Source organism: Notothenia rossii (assembly GCF_949606895.1).
Source record: "Notothenia rossii genome assembly, chromosome: 10".
Taxonomy (NCBI): domain Eukaryota; kingdom Metazoa; phylum Chordata; class Actinopteri; order Perciformes; family Nototheniidae; genus Notothenia; species Notothenia rossii.
The window spans coordinates 31788600-31805893 of record NC_136908.1 but is presented as its reverse complement, the minus strand read 5'-3'; the positions used below and the strand labels follow the sequence as shown (position 1 = coordinate 31805893).

At 40.0% G+C, this 17294-nt stretch overlaps 1 protein-coding gene and 1 long non-coding RNA gene across 11 annotated transcripts in view; one reads left to right on the top strand and one right to left on the bottom strand.

Moving 5' to 3' along the window:
• The window catches only part of LOC307023307 (semaphorin-6D-like), a 262682-nt gene that overhangs the window by 29666 nt on the left and 215722 nt on the right, over positions 1–17294 (bottom strand). For all 10 annotated transcript variants that reach the window (XM_079656498.1, XM_079656494.1, XM_079656502.1 and 7 more), the window contains 2 exons: positions 12752–12810; positions 12523–12576 (listed from right to left, as the gene is read on the bottom strand). In XM_079656498.1, coding sequence (XP_079512624.1) covers positions 12523–12576; positions 12752–12810 — 113 coding nt within the window. The remainder of the gene's footprint in view (positions 1–12522; positions 12577–12751; positions 12811–17294) is intronic.
• On the top strand, positions 3176–7991 carry LOC307023332. Its single transcript, XR_013803679.1, has 2 exons — positions 3176–4519; positions 7667–7991. It is a non-coding gene; the product is annotated as an uncharacterized lncRNA (long non-coding RNA).

The window sequence follows — 17294 nt, the reverse complement described above, 5'->3', positions numbered from 1 at the left end:
CTACTTCTCAAAACAAAAAATAAAATCACTAGAAAACAGAAACAAAAAAACTACAATTTTTTCATATTCTGCTACCGGAAGTTACCTTACGAAATAAGAGCGCAGATGAGGACGGTCAATCCGTGTAGTGTGGCGCACTTTGTTAGAAATTAAAATCAATGTTGATTTAAATCAGTTTTATTCTGAAAAACCGGAAGTTCTCACTATTAGCTTAACACTTTTATTCTGAAAATTCGTCACTTCCGGGTAGCATTTAGCATCTGGCGGAATCATACGATTTCAAACCTTGAACCAAGGTGAAATGACATGTGATGTTGTACACTGAGCACACTGGGATTAGCACTCATTTATTGACGCTGAATAATGTGTAGCAGGGAATGTTTAAATAACCACAGACACCAGAATGATGCAATTTAGCTACAGAAAAAGGCAGGAATTGCATTGGACCCGCCCCCCGACGACGCCGGCCAATAGGAGAAGACCTCAGATGACAACAGGAAGAGCAAGCCAATAATTGATCTCTTCCACCCCCTGACCTGAACTGACCGGTCGTTGGATGTGGAGAGCGCCTCCACTCGCACATTTCATTTTGTACACCACCGCATCTTTTGTGTAATTAAATGCTGTTAACTTTTATAAGCTTCTCTTGACTCTTTTCAGTCTCTCCTGCCTTCAGGGTTCTAGAATTGCTTACAGCTTGCACTGTAGGTGCGCTGCATTTGCGCTTCGGATGAGGCTCCCTCCGCGAGGTGAGGCCCCACGCAGTCAGCGTGATCGGCCTGTAGGGAGGGGCGGCCCTGATACAAATATGTTTTACCACAAGTTCTTAATAAAATTGACACTGTTGGACTCTGTATTATTTTAACTGCTACCAGAAGTACTTACTGTGTACTTTTCCAGTAATCCTCTGTCAATGTCCCCCCCTGAGTACAAGAATGCATGTATTTTAAGAGGATATGGTAGACATGATGTCAGCAATACTTCCAGTCAGCCGGCAGCAGCATTTGTACACCTTGGAAAGTCTTTAGAGTCTTGCCTGGATAGCTGGTCACAAATATCCTTCAGCAAAGTGACACACTCTGTCACATGGTTGCCTTCTTATGATGCTGCTGTCTTTTAATATATGATTATTTCTCAGCCGCTAGTTCGTATCTCGCAGATTCTTCAGTCTCATCAGCCTCATCCTTCCATCAGTCCCAGTCAACGCCTCCAGCACACTTCCAGTGCCTGACTCCATATGACATTGTCCTGATGCTGTAAGGGTGATGTCCCATGATCAAAAAATGATCCCTCTAGAGCAGGGGTGTCAAACTCAAATACACAGTGGGCTAAAATAAAAAAATGGTTAGTAGTCGAGGGTCGGACTGGTTCAATGTTTATTGCAGAACTTATTGAAATGAAATTATTGCACATATTAAACAAAGCTTAAATTATTGCCATTAAAAACAACATTAAACATTAATTAATCAGTTGCATTCATTTCTTATGGCTCGATATTTCTTATGATTACATTTTTCCACAGGCCAACAAAAGCTTAAAAAAAACGATTTCCCTCAAAGAAAAACCCAAACATGCCCTGTTGTTTCAAGAAACAAAATGCAGAAGGAAACATCCATGTAAACTCAGTGTGCTGCTCTGTGATGCACACTAAGCCAGATACTTGGCATCTCATCTTGGGTGCAAGTTCATCAATGTTTGGGCTCAGGCTCTGAGCTGAGGAGACCCTCAGGATGGAGGGAAGGTGTGCGTGCAATATACCGGCGGGCCAGATCTAATAGTGATTAGAAATTATCCTGCAGGCCGAAATTAAATCCACCAAGGTCCTGATTTGGCCCCCGGGCCTTTAGTTTCACACATGTGCTATAGAGCAGGGGTTCCCAAAGTGGGGGTCGCGAGATGATTACAAAATAAAAATGGAAAATAAAAATCATTTAAAAAAAAAAATTACTTTTTTTTATAATTAAAAAAAAATATATACTATTAATAATAACGTTTGCATAGACATTTTCAGGGGCGGACTAGCCATCTGTATAATTTCCCCGCAACGAGGTTCCCCCTTTGACAATCCACTAGCGCAGTGTTTCTCAAACTTTTTCATACCAAGGACCACTTAACCAATAAAACACTCATGGACCACCTAACTCCACAAATATCCAAAAACAATAGGCCTGCTTACCCATTCCAACAGTATATAACAAATTACAGCCTAATAATGACAGCTTAACCTTCTCTATATCGCCTCGTTCACACATTAAATCAACAATAAAAATACAACTACAGATTGTATAAGCATTTAGTTCAAATGCGATTTAAAATCCTCTCAGGTTTTACACCTCTTATTATGAAATGTAGACTACATTTATTATGTAGTATTATTTTAAACACGAGTTTATGTCCGAGCCAACAGACTCACAGATTGTTGGCTCCTGAGAGATATGCAAAATACAACGCATGTAGTACGACACAAACCTCCGCTGTGGATTTTCAAAACAAAATACAATAAAACTATGGTCGCAGGCCCAAGTTTAACTCTCTGAGGCCTGCATGGTCTGTCTACAAAACAAAAATAAAAAAACGTTTATGCATTCCCAACAACAGCCTCTGATCATCAACAGACTTCATGCAATGCTTCATCAGATGCATAGATAATAATCTCTATCTCACTCCTAACACATCTAAATCTACTTTCAGCATGGATAAATGTTAATAAAATACTTCCATTGTTTGTTCTATATGCTTCTTGAAATCCTAAAAAAATATATAGTTTTTCTAGAACAGATTACAAACCGCCTGAAAATGGTACAAACAAGCTATATCATGCAATCGAAAGTGAAATTTAAGCTCGCTCCATTGCGGAGATATTCCCGCGAGAGTGCGCCAGTCTCTGGCACTGTTATTTTGGGGGTCGTGGGCTGAAAAGTTTGGGAACCCCTGCTCTAGAGTGCCAAGGACCTCATGTATGTCATTGAGGTATGTCATTAATGTTATATCACCCATTATAACAGTTTTCTTTCCTTTTTTCTCTCCTCTTAACTGAATAGCCCTGTCTTTAATTATAATACAATGTAAAGTCCTTTTCCTGCACCATTTTAAGGCTACAAAAACAGGCATTTTTACTGTAAATGTTTGGAGAAGTGACACAATCAATGGCCCAGAATTGTAGCCTACTTTATAAACTATGAATCTTGTGGTGCTAGAAGAAATGCAGACTGGGTAAGTCGGCCAGGTTATATATATATATATATATATGCCTTTTTTGGAGCCCTTTTTTGTAATATGTATTAAAATGTCACTAGTTATTTAGATAAACCGTTGGTAACTGTGGAAGCTATTCAGTATTTTTCACATTTATTTAATGTATTTATTTGTTATTTTTTGTTTTGTAGAATTAATTAATTTACAGCCATATTATTTAAGTTAAAGGTCACATGTCATGCTTTTCCGGTTATTACCCGTCCCCTTGTGTGTTATCTAGACCCTCCAGAAAAACGCGATTTGATATTTATCAAAAGTCTGCGTAATCCCCGCATTTTTCCACACAACGTTGAGAAAAATAAAAGTGAACTCGTCTTGACGTGAAGTAGTGATGATGATGACGTGACGTCATCAGCTCGCGCATCACAGAAGGTAAACAACACCGTAGAGTGAACGTGTGGAACTCACACGACGAACATTTCTGCTAAAGACCGGGCAAAGCAGTACCCCGATGTCTTTCACGAAAGTGGGGGGAAACTATTCTGCACCCCGTGCAACTGTGTGTTGGAGCATACGTCTTAGTGAAAATCGACGGTGACGACCCACTTTGATTCATTCAAACATTCGAAAATGCTTTCTGCTGCTGCGGACAAGAAAGCCAAACAACTCACGTTCACCGAGGCATCAACCTCCAAAACCCTTTCGAGGGTTACAAGAAACGAAGTGAGTAGCCTGCAAGATTGAAGCTGGCCAGATAACGAACGAGTAAATGAAAACAGAATGAGGCGGAGAAGTGTGTGTGTGTGTGTGTGTGTGTGTGTGTGTGTGTGTGTGTGTGTGTGTGTGTGTGTGTGTGTGTGTGTGTGTGTGTGTGTGTGTGTGTGTGTGTGTGTGTGTGTGTGTGTGTGTGTGTGTGTGTGTGTGTGTGTGTGTGTGTGTGTGTGTGTGTGTGTGTGTGTGTGTGTGATTAAAATAGCCCCATTGCTTTTACAATAAATAAACATTGAATGTGTTTAATTGAATAGGAAAGGGGTTTAACCATAGACTGTATACATAAATGGACGTAGGGTCCGTGACGTCACCCATAGGATTCTGCAGAGTTGCCGAGAAGCCCTTAGTAGGCGGAGTCGGCCACTAACGGCTCGACAGTGACGTCAGAGTTCAACTCCCGCCTGCTCCAGCCTGCTCCAAATAAGGGCAAAGAGGCGGAGCCGAGGCGGGACCTGCTGCCACCGAGCTGAAAGTTCCAGAGCTAGCTGAAGCTACCAAGCTAAGCTAACATGCTCCCCATCTGCACACTGCCGTGGTATTTTACCTTTCTAAGGTAAGCGGACATGAAACTATTCAGCAAAACTACAAATAATAATCTAAATCATTGAGTTTTTAGCATAATACTTCAGAATCTTAAAATCCCTTAACGTTTGTATGCAATTGTGCTAAATTCAACATTGGAATCAAGCAAATATTAATATGTTTGCATGACATTAGTTATTTATATTTTGATATCACTTAATTATACGTTTAATACATTTAATTCAAGCTAAGGTATGTGATGGTAGCTAGTTAGTGCTCTTACCTGTGAGGCCTCCTCCAAACAGCATAATAACCAGACTATCATTAAAACTAAGTACCAGGTCTAGATCCTTGACTTTAGACAAACAATTCAAAAGACAGCATGTATTTAAAGAACAATCTTTATTTGAATGTGCCTCTTAACCTGATATATTAGTTATACAGTAATAGAATTGACAATCTAAAAAAACTGAGCAACTCAACAATCAACTTTATGTTTCTTATTGTCTACAGCAGGGGTGGGCAATTATTCTTTCCATGGGGCCACATGAGAAACAAAAAATATTGTGGAGGGCCGGGCCAAAAGGCTGAACTCAATTCTGCATAATATTAATTGTATTTCTTTATAAAAAGCAGTAAATAGCATTGTTTTGACAAGCTGGTAAGAGTATATGTTATAGTTGAGCAATGAAAAAGTGAGGTTGCCTTACAAAAAATGTAATTTATTCAATCAAATTTCCCAAAACAATGGTAAACAAAATGTGAAGGTTTTTCACCATTTCTGACTCATATTAGTGAACATTTTCAGTCGCATTCACTACAAAACACATTTTGAGTTTCATATACTGTTGGAAAGTTGTGTAAAGGTTCTTAGCATTCTTAAGACATCACAACATTGTCTTTGTGCTCCAAACATTCAGCAAGATACATCATATTGAACTGTCACTGAACATCACTGAACTGTGATTTTGAGAAAAGGCTTCCAAAGAAAGTGTCCCAGTTCACTGCTAGTTGGTTCCTTTACATGCCTACATTTGTAGTCTAACCACCTCATTTGGTGTTTTTAAGTTCTTTTTTCTTGTTCAGTGAGAGAAATCTAGTCTCTGCTGGGCTTTAACGAGTGCATCGAAGTCAGGTTGAATGTCTGAGGTGGAGATGCGAAGCACAGCTGACAGATGATCATCAGTGAGAGAGTATCTATACCTGGATTTCATAAACTTCATCTTTGAAAATGTTTGTTCACATATGTAGGTAGAGCCAAAGAGAACCAACATCTTCTGAGCATGTCTCCTCATGTTTGGAAAGTTCTCCTCCTCGAGAGAAGAGTAGAAATCCAGCAGAGATCCTGACTTAGAGCGCTCTGCCAGTACTGCATCAGACTGCAGTTCAATGAGTTCCAGCTGAACATCACTGGGTGCATTATCCATACTGCAGGTAAAGGGAGAGGAAATCATGAGCATTTCATCCTCGATTGTTCGGAGATCTTCAAATCGCCTTGAAAACTCACCATGCAATGCTCCTAACATGGATGAGTACCTGCGGAGGTGATCAGCTGATGGTGTGACTTCTTTCAGGGTTTGCATGTGAGTGAGAGTGTTGCTCTCCAGTTGGCTTGAAAGAAACTGCATCTTTCTCATGAAAGCCTTCACCAGGCTGTGCATTTCATGAACAAAAAGGCCCTTGCCTTGCAGTTTGGTGTTCAGTTCATTCATCAGTGCAGTCACATCAACAGCAAATGCAAAATCTGCCATCCAGTCCTCGTCTGAGAGCTCTGGGATGTCTTTGCCTTTCTTCTCACAAAACTCTTGAATCTCTGCTTTCAGGTCCCAAACTCTTTTTAGCACTTTGCCCAGGCTGAGCCATCTGACAGCTGTGTGGTAGCCGATGTCACTATGCTCAGTCTCATGCTCCTCCAAAAGTGCAACAAACTGTCTGTGATTCAATGCCCGTGCCCTGATGAAGTTTACTATTTTAGTAACAACATCAATAACATGGTGAATTTTTAGCACTGACTTGCACAACACATGTTGGTGTATAATACAATGCAAAAATACCAATGTCTGATCTGCGTCGATTTCAGTCACTTTATCTTGCATACGTTTCAAAAGTCCAACATTTTTACCTGTAAGATTTGGACAACCGTCTGTTGTGACACCTGCCAGTCTGTCCCATTTCAGTCCCAGCGTGTCCATGCACGCATTTACCTCCGTGAACAGATCGCTCCCTGTCGTCGTCCCTTTCATCGGCCGCATTGCTGCCAGCTCCTCCGTAATCTTGAAGTCCGGCGTTATCCCACGGACAAATACGAGTAACTGCGCTGTGTCGCGGACATCACAGCTCTCGTCCAAAGCCAAGGAGATAAAGTCAAAACTTGCCACTTCATGTTGCAGCTGAAGCTCCAGATTCCCCGCAATGTCCTCGATCCTTCTCGTCACGGTTCGCCTGGACAGCGGGACTTGCTCAAAGGCTTCTTTTTTTTCAGGGCATATTAGTGCTGCAGAGTCCACTAAGCACTCTTTGACAAACTCCCCCTCTGAGAATGGCTTACTGTGTTTTGCTATTTTGTGGGATATCACGAAGCTGGTCTTGGTTGCTGCATCCTTGGATGTGTGAAGCTTGGTAAAAAAGCCTTGCTGCTTTTGCAGCTTAGCTAGCAAAGCGTTCGATGTGCGCGCCCTTTCAGCATCAGTCAAGTTTTTGTATTTCTCCGCGTGTTTCGTCTCGTAATGCCGACTCAAATTGTAGTCCTTGAACACGGCGATCTGCTCCCCGCAAACTAAACACACGGCTTTACCTCCGACTTCAGTCAATAAATACTTAGCAGTCCAATTTTTGTTGAAAACCCTACATTCGGCATCTACCTTTCTTTTTTTAGCATCAGCTGACATTTTTGAGCGCTAAAGTCGTCTTGTGACAATTATCCAATAACGCGCACGTCTTGATTTGACGTATTGCGTCATTATGTACGTGAATAAAAAACAACTTCAAAATAAAAGCATTGCAGCTTTAGTCCATGCATGAGGTAAAATTAGAAAATACGTTTATTTTGTAATTTCCAATTAACCTTACACGGGCCGGTCAGAGTCAACCAAAGGGCCGTATGTGGCCCGGGGGCCGTACAGTGCCCAGGTCTGGTCTAAAGCATTTGTTATTTTCATTTTCCCCCTCTCATATTCAGTGTGGACGGATTGAGACAGCGTGGTGTCCAGAAAGCTGCAGAGACTTCAGGGAGAAACCTCCGTGTGATGGACGTCCTGTCTGTTGGTTTGGAGAGGACTTAGGGTCTTTCCTCTGCGAGGGGGACTGGGGGGAGGGACTGATGGAGGAGCCCATGCTGGGCAAAGCTGATACCAACTGCACAGGCCTAATCTGTCACTTTATTTGACTAAATGTGTTTACTTATACATTTAATAGGTTTACACCCTCTGTCCATATGTGCGTTTAATTTAAAACATTTGATTAACTTTTGGTTCACATTTCAATAAATTGTATTTGTATTTGCACTCCTTTTGTCCATTATTCTTACTGAAAATGTTAGATTACACATTCACATCTGACTGAAGTTTGGCCCTATTTATTTGTGATGTTGCAAACTCTGCGGTACAAGGCACAAATGATGTGAAGCTCATAAAGCGAGGCAAATAGAAATAATCAGCTGATGGAGTGTAGATGTGGAAATAGCTGCATTCGATCAGCTGACAGTTTTTGCAACAAAAGTAGTTTCTTAGTGTACTGGTCTTAAAATCTCATAGCATCAGCTTTTAATTTTCCTCTTGGATGTTCTTCTTGACCTTCAGAGAAGGAGAAAATGTCGTGTCTTTCAGGCATGTCCTTTCCTAACAAAAATTACAGGAAACATAAAACATATTATTGCAGAACAAGTGTGTTATTTATGAAAGCGGTGTGTTTGTGTGTTTAGGGGCTGTAGATATAATTATTTTGTAATTGTAATGGGTTTTTTTTATTTCACCAGTGAGCTACAAAGACAATCAGATTATGAATGAAAAGTATGAAGTTCATCAACATTGAAATATATGTTATTATCAAAATAATATTGAACTGTTATCAAAACTTAGTGCAACTGTAGAAGCTTGCTCTGTTGTCTCACTGAAAGAATAACTTTTACCACGTTTTTTACAGACAATATTGAGAGATAAATAGTAGCAGTTCTCACTGTGTTAAATATCTTTGCCTTTAATACATTAAATTAGAAAGCTGACAAAAGCATATTGCTTGTTAACATCTAAATGTAACTTTTTGCACAGAAAAAACCCTCAACTTCACTGATGTGTAGGTGATCTAGTATTGTTTAATGGAATGTATACCAGTGTATTAAAGTCAATACTTTCTTGATTCTTTGTACAGTATGAAAAAAATAGTATTTGTACCTGTGCTGAAGTTCACTGCTGTGAGGAGTCCAGTTATGTCTCTCACTCTCTGGTCCAGCCTGTCTGCATCACCTGGACACCTTAAACAAACAGATATATAGATATGTAAATTACCATGTGTACAAACAATATAACTGATTCTCTTCTGTTGAACATGTTGGATTGTGTATTGTCCGAGTCAGGGTCCTTTTTATTTTACTGTAACTTTGGAAGTTGTGTTACCAATGCTTACTGTTTATTTGATACCAATTTGGTAATGCAATTCATAAAAACAACAAGGTTTGGGTTTGTTCTTCAGATGACTGTGACGTTACCGTGTAAGCTCAATAACGAACTCCAGATCAACAAACCATATTGTAATATCTAAGTAATCATCTTGAAATATGACATTAATAATTGTAATATACACACATCTTGTTGTGAGGTTGATTTCACATACACTACTTCGACATTAGCTTGTCTACATACTTGAGCATAGCCAATTTAAATTAACCTTAGCGATGCATACAGTTCCGACCTAAATAATAATCACCTCTCTAAGTTACAAGGATGACCTTATTTTATCAACCTCAAACAGAAGCCGTTTGTTGTACAGTATTATCCCACTTAACACTTGTCTATTTCGTTTTAACCTTTATAAATATAGTCTATGATTTTAACTTGGAGGCTACTATTAGCATCGTTAGCACCGATGTAGCTACCACTCGCTTACACGCTAACCCAAGTCGTAACATTAATTACGTAGCTGATTAAAATCATTAACACATAAATAAGTACTCGAATTTCACTTACCGCAAAACCACATTCATGCACCGTCTGTTTCAACCGCAGAGCGAGTCACAATAGTCCGATATATAAGCATGAAGAACAAACAAACACGGCCGGGGGCAAGTTGTGTTTTCCTGGATGAGCTGAACAGGCAGAGTGTTGCTTCACGGAGCAGCTAGCAGAGACAAGAAGCTAACAGCGGCAGTCACTTCACAGAGCCGTCACTCAATGTGACCACGCCCTAATTTATGCAAAAACTTTAAGACCTAATATAAATAAAAGGGTCGTGTTAGAAAACAATTCACTCACAGATCCATAATCATGAAGGTGGAATCTAACTATATTCATAATAATATTTATTGCATCCATGGGTAGAAACATGTTTTTTTCTGCTGTAAAGTTGGGCATTTTAACATGGGGGTCTATGGAAATTGCTCCTTTCTGCAGTCAGTCCCTATCGGCAAATATATGAACTGCAGTGTGTGCCACTTCCGTATTGGCGTCCCGGCTCTTCCACAGAGTTTGCCGCTTGGGTTTAACGTTAGTGACAGGTTGTGTGTGAGGGAGAATAAATAAGACAGCCCAATATTTTTAAAAAAATCTATTCTTTTTTGCAACTTTCCGCATATTTTGCAACTTCCCGCAATTTCACAGCATAAAATAAAATCACATAAAAGCTGCAGCTAGCCGTTTAGTGGAGAAAGTGAATACTGCTGAATACACATACTTTACAGAGATGCTGTATGCGAAACCAATGTGAGTTTGGAAAATTGCACAGTATTTTTCTATTTTAGTCTACCTCAACAATGGAATTATGATCAGTGGAAATGGCCATGACATGTGACCTTTAAGTTGTGTTCCAGCTAAAATGCTTTTATTTTGAAGGTGATGGGTCAATTTGGGCACACAGCTAGGTTTATTTAAGTCAATAAGGGCACAACAGCATTCAGTGGGCACCGGGAAGGTCTATGGTTTTTTACCAGTATCAGGGCTGAGTTCAACATTTCAACACCTTTTGCTGTATTGTTCTTGCCAAGGTGAAGCTAATAAATACCACAAAAACGTTGATGCCTTGTCTGGACAATGGACTCATTACCAACTCATGATCTGCGTAAGATCCACTATACCTGGTGCCTCAGTGGCCTTTTGAAGTTTTATTGTTGTTGACAAAAAGCCACTACAGTAACTTTTATCCCAGAATGTCGGGAGCACGTTCTTTAAGCAGCCATCACGTCGCTCACAAAACCGGAAGTGCCGAAAGGTCTTCTAAGAAGATTTCTGTAATATAAGCGATGATTCTCAGCTTTAGAAACATGAAACCTATTTTGATTGTTCGAAATCTTGACACTTGAGCCCAGCAGCAGAATAAACTTAATCAGGGAGCACCCACATTAAAATAAGTAATGCAAAAGTGACAAACAGACAGAACACACACATAATTCATGTCTGTGCATTAAATAACCATTTGCAGCAAAGACATCACTATGGGAACAGTTCCCAGCCAAACAATGTCATAAAGGTAACGGCAGCCGCTCCAGCATAACGCGGTGGAAAGATATATTTTTTGGATTCTTGTAAATCCTCTATTTTTGATAAAAACTTAATAAAACCTGTTTTTACTTTGTATATTTTGACCCAATTCCTGGTCTCTCTGGTGGTCTCTGGAGGTATCTGCTTGGTCTTAGAGTAAGGTAAGAACACCCTTCCTTGGAAAAGGCTGACAGTATTTGATCATTTGAACTTGAAATTGTTTAAGGGAAATAGAAACCCTGCTAAGGTTAAACTGTAGTTTCATATTGGTCAATTTGGTTGATGTGGTTTTGATTGATATTGAAATATGACATATGCTCTGCTGATGTGGTGATATCAGTGCTGTGATATTAGTGTTTGGCTATGTTTGATATTACATTTGCATTGAGTTCATTGGTATAACTGGGGATCAAGAGAGGGGGTTAGGGATTGTGGGTCCTGAAGCTGCCCTAATTACCATATAGTCTCCCAACGACACAGGGTTTCTCCTCCAGGGAAGTTTACTGCTCTCATAGAGTACTGTAAAACACCACTACACACATAAAGACACAGACAGCGAGCAGCTGGTGAACATATAGGGTGCTGAGCAGTGGTGGGAAGTAACTAAGTACATTTAATCAAAAATTATATTCTCCACTACATTTCAGAGGCCAATATTGTACTTTTACTCCACTACACTTATTTAACACTCAGTCAGTTTACAGTTTGTATATGTAATAACACCTGATATGCTGATATGGTGAAATGCAATACTGTACACCAAACAGTATTTCCAGTATCTGAATTTGGCCAACTACAGCACTAAATTGCTCTTTCATTTATAAAAACTGGAAGAAATTACAACTATAATAATACATTTTGCATAACGAGTACTTTAACGTTTGATAATTAAATAACTTCTTCTGAACTTTATATAGTTCTGAAATGGGCCACTGCGCAGAACGATTACTTGTACTTTTTGTACCTAAAGTACATTTAGATTTGAATACTTTTGTACTTTTACTTAAGTCACATTTTTAAATCAGGTTTTTACTTTTAGTTGAGTATTTTAAAACCATAGTATTTGCACTTTGTAAAGGATCTGAGTTGACCATGCTGCGCTGTTTTTACTTCTTATGTAGATTCTATTAAATCTGTGGATTCGTTTTTCTTGTACGTTGCTGTTTTTACTTTCAGATGTCTTATTTATCTTACAGGGTCATGTTGGCCTTCAGTCATGTTAAGTTACTGCCAATAATCAAACAGCATTCCCAGTAGTAGTGCTGTCCCGTCACCTCCACCACTCTGCACACAGATCTCTGTATCTTTCCTACGACTCTGCTCATGAAATTGAAGAAAAAGTTTTTACCATAGGCTGAGTCGGCCGCAGACTCCTGGTTCCGTACAGTTGCCAACACATTAACTGCACAGACAAAAACAACACAGCAGTCAAATGATGCAGCAAAAAGTACATTTATGTCTATCAAATTCTTCCAATCTTATTTACTGTCAGGTTTATATCCTGACTTTACAGTGTGCAACTCTCATATTACAACTGCTATTGTCAGTCCTGTGGCTGTAGAATGAGTTTATCTCACCATGACAGCTGTCCTGATGAAACAAGTGGTCACCTTCAATATCCTGTTCAAACCCGGCCCTGCACAGAGACACACAGAGAAAGAGAAAGGAGAAAGAAAGAGAGGAATTAATAAAAACATGAGGCCTAATTTCAGAACATTTCCAAATTCTGAAGTGCTTTCTTTTCACATTTTAAGATAGTTTAGATTTTGTTTGGTATTATAGAAACATCTTTGTAATAATGTATAAATGTGACAACAAAATGTGTTCTTAAATTCCAGAAGACAAGAAATTCTACACTAAAACTCATCTCAATTGTAGACAATAGGACTGATCTACTAGCATGCATATTAATACAGTAGTAACCGGCGTAACTGTTTCCCATATGTAAGCTGTATGCAAACTTTAATGAAGATAGCTAAAGCAGTGACACATCTCAAAGCATTTGATTAGAATTGATATCAGTGCAGCAGGCCTAACATCTTTCTCACTTTTTTAAGGACAGTATTATTATAGATATTTAGAGGGGATGGTGTGTGTTGGGGAATAATTTGCTTAGGTATTTAACCTTTGACACAGTTAATTATTTTCTCCTTTCACTGTCTCCTTTCCAATGGCATAGGTCTACGGCCTCGGGTATTTCTGCTATCTCTCTTAAGGAGGGGCAGCTTGGGATCATTGTTGATGCCAGTTTTTGAGCACAAGCTGCCATGAGGTAGTTTATTGTTCAGAGACACCTAGAGGCCCTTCTTTCCTGGAACGTAGGTTCCCTGGCGCACATTCTTTTCTATGGACGACAGCTCTAGTTATATTCAGGGTCCATTTTGTCTCGCTGATGAAGAATGTTGATTATTTATTACACTCTGAACTGGTTAAAAACTCAAACTGCAGAAGAGATCTTCAGAATTGGTTGGCTGCAGCTGTCACCTCTTGGCACAGCACGTCTTGTCAAATTCTCCGGCCGTAACTTCTTAATAAACCTTCAGTGTTTGCCATCAATTTCCAGCTCTCCCTGTGTTTTGTCTCCATTACTCCAGAAGTTTCCATCACAGTGTGCAGGTCCACAGATTTTTTGCACGGGGCACCATGGTGATGTCGGTTCTTCTGCAAGGGTTTTGAGGAGAAATGCAGATATTCCATCTGGCCCTGGGGCCTTCTTAGATTAGGTATGCTTAAAAAGTGATTGGACGGACTCTTAAACATCTGTCCATTCAGAAGGGAATCCCTCAATTTCAAATCTCAAGTAAAAGTCATTAATTTGTGCTTTTTGCATGGGTCATCAGGGTTAATGGTATTATTAGACTATTGGACTTTAGCTAATGTCCCAGAATTTTTTAGAGTTCATTGTAGAACATTTCTGCTCAATAAATTCCTTTAGCTTCTTTTAAACAATTGTTAGTGGTATTTTTTTAAACATGAGTACACATGGTTGTGTTAGTTTGCTCCTCACGATTCCTCATAATTCCTCAGTGGCAGGAGAATTATGAAAGTGACAAAAAATGCAATATACACATTTTCAAGCAGACCGTGTAATTTATTTGCTGCACTTGTGAAAAAATGTGCCTGGCCCTCAAACTTTGTGGGTGTGCTACAACGGGTACCGACTGTCACTATACCAAGTTTGCAATCCCTGCGACGTTTATAAATATTTGACATTGTCCAAATGTCTCAATTTTCACACCAATACATCATATGGTGGCTTATATATCATATAGGCTGGGGCCTGCTTTCCACCTGTCCTGGTTCTGCTGTTGCGGAGGCCTGCTCCCACCTGTCGTGTGCTGCGGTGTCGTGTGCTGCTTGCTGAGGAGACCTTTCACCACGGCGGGACCGGAGTGCTTCCACGCTGCTGCTTTCGCCTGTCCTTTGCTGCTGTGCTGATTTGAAACATCGCGGATACTGTGTGCTGGTCTGGGAAAATGGCCCATATCGGGATTCTGCTGTGTCTGTTAACTGTTTTGGACTATGAGAAGATCTCATGTCATTCTGAGAAGTCTACTGGATTCAGGTCTGTTCTGCCACCCGCAGTGGGCATCCCCTGCAAAGGTTCGGATGTGTTACATAAACAATTACCGGTTGCCTTGTCACAGACAATCTGCTCGACAAAATATGTTTGTCTTTTTTGTTTTCCTGCGATGATGGTTCTTCAGGACTGCTTTTTAAGCTCAAATCACACTCTCGCAGACTTTTCCGGTGTTTCTAAAGTAGATGACAATGTATGTGTGTCGATTAAGAGGAAAAGATGCCTGTTTTTTTTGTTGCTATTACTGTCAGGAAATGTACAACCTAACCCTGGTCCGCCCAGTAGTAGTAGTCAGATTGCTACTCCTGCTGATTTTAAAGCTAGGTATGGGTTGGGTTTCATTCATTTCAATGTGCGCAGTCTGTTAGGTAAACTAGATTTTGTCCGCATTTGGGCAAGCTCGACTGATGCTGACGTCATTGTTTTATCAGCAACATGGCTAAATAAATCTGTTTTGGCCTCTGACATCGCCTTAAATCAGGGGGGCAAACTCATTTCAGTTAAGGGGCCACAAACTGCTCACTTTGATCTAAAGTGGGCCGGACCAGTAAAATCCTAGCATAATAACCCACAGGCCCTATATAACGACAATATTTCTGTTTAAGTGCAAATAAGTAGGCTACAAGTACATTTGGAAAATGTCCACATGTAATGAGACGCAAAACGTTATGAACAAACTTAAATGTATTAAGACAAACAAGTGCAATTTCAAGTCCTACACACATCACAGATCACAGTTTCCACCTGAACTGACTCACCACAAAATACAAATAAAAACGTGGGAGCTATTAAGTGAGGAGTTTAAGTTTCCTCCCTTACCTTGAAAATATATAATTTCTACAGTATATTGAAAAAAAGGTTGGGGCAGTGTAGCCACAGTGTCACATCAAATCAAACAATTGTTTGCCTAATGAAGCTGCTGATTGACATTATAATACACAATGTTCAGTGACATCATTATATAAAATGTTCAAATATTTCAGTAGGTTCTTATTTTCACAGAACTGAGGTCAACTCACTGATTAATTTTCTCCTGAAACTTGACATCTTTTAGCCCTCACAAGGGCATCAATATCAGGCTTTAAATCCTGACTAGCAGCCAATTTAAATATTTCATTCAGGCACTTGTGTGTGAGTCTTGAGCGCAGCTTTGTTTTAGTAATGTTCATTACAGAGAAAACCTGTTCACAAAGTCCCAAAAATGCTCAAAACATTTGCTGCCAGTGCTGCCAATTTGGGGTATCCTGGCAAAAGATACCGATAAAATGTGCCCAAGTCCGATGAGGCAAATTTGTCCTTTAAAGAGCAACTTCCAGGTTAAAGACACCTGTGAATAAATGTGTAGGAAAATGATGTATACACTAGATTTTCAAAAACATATACATAAATATACACTACAGTGACATCTGGCGTCGTTTTTGTAAGACATTTTTACTTCCGCATCAAAACAGCCTCCCCACGTGACCTCCCGCGTGTGACGTAACAAAGGGGAAACAAGGGGGAGAGCGGCCGGTGTAACGTATTAATAAACATGGATCCCAATGCTAGTTTCGACACAGAAGACACAGAAGAAGTTGAACGTGTATATTCGAATGCATATGACGGACCACAACCTTATAATTATGAGCATGCTAGGCGTCCAAGACACCAGGAGCAGCCAAGGATTAGAAAAAATAACGGCCATCGGAGAGAAATTGAGCTGTGGTGTGAGGAGAACCAGTGGAGAACTGGGCAGCTATCTTGGTTAGTTATCGGCGTTAGCTACAGAATGTTAGCTAACGTCACATCACAACATCGTAAAGTTAGCTATCATATATCAGTCTATAACTAAAGTAGCATTGATAATATAGTAACGTTACTGGCAGGACTGTTGATACTGATCCATAACAGAAACTAATGCGCAAGTATCAGCCGTATCTCGCGTTACCTAATGCAAATCCACACTACGTTACTGTGCTGTACCGGAGGGGAGAGAGAGAGCAGCGAAGGGGGGGAGAGAGATGTAATACGGTTTCCTGATAAACGTTACCTAATGCAACTCCACACTATCTTCGGAGCTGTACTGGAGGGGAAAGAGAGAGCAGGGAAGGGGCAGCTATCTTGGTGAGTGATCGGCGTTAGCTACAGAATGTTAGCTAACGTCACATCACAACATTGTAAAGTTAGCTATCATATATCAGGCTATAACTAAAGTAGCATTGATAATATAGTAACGTTACTGGCAGGACTGTTGATACTGATCCATAACAGAGCAGAGAAGGAGGGGGGGGGGGAGAGAGCAGCGAAGGGGGGGAGCATTGAAGTCCCATCTCTTTGTCTGCACAAACGAACCCAGGACCTAAAGCTAGCTAACTTTCTTTTCCTGTTAGGGAAATATTGGACTCGATGTCCTGACAGGCTGGTATTTGTGCAAACTGCGCAAACACAATACTGCACCATGATTACAAATACAATACAATGATTGAAATACAATGTAAAACTACCGAAAAATACCAGCTCACTAAAACACAACTGCTCAACACCACTGCTCAACGCAACTA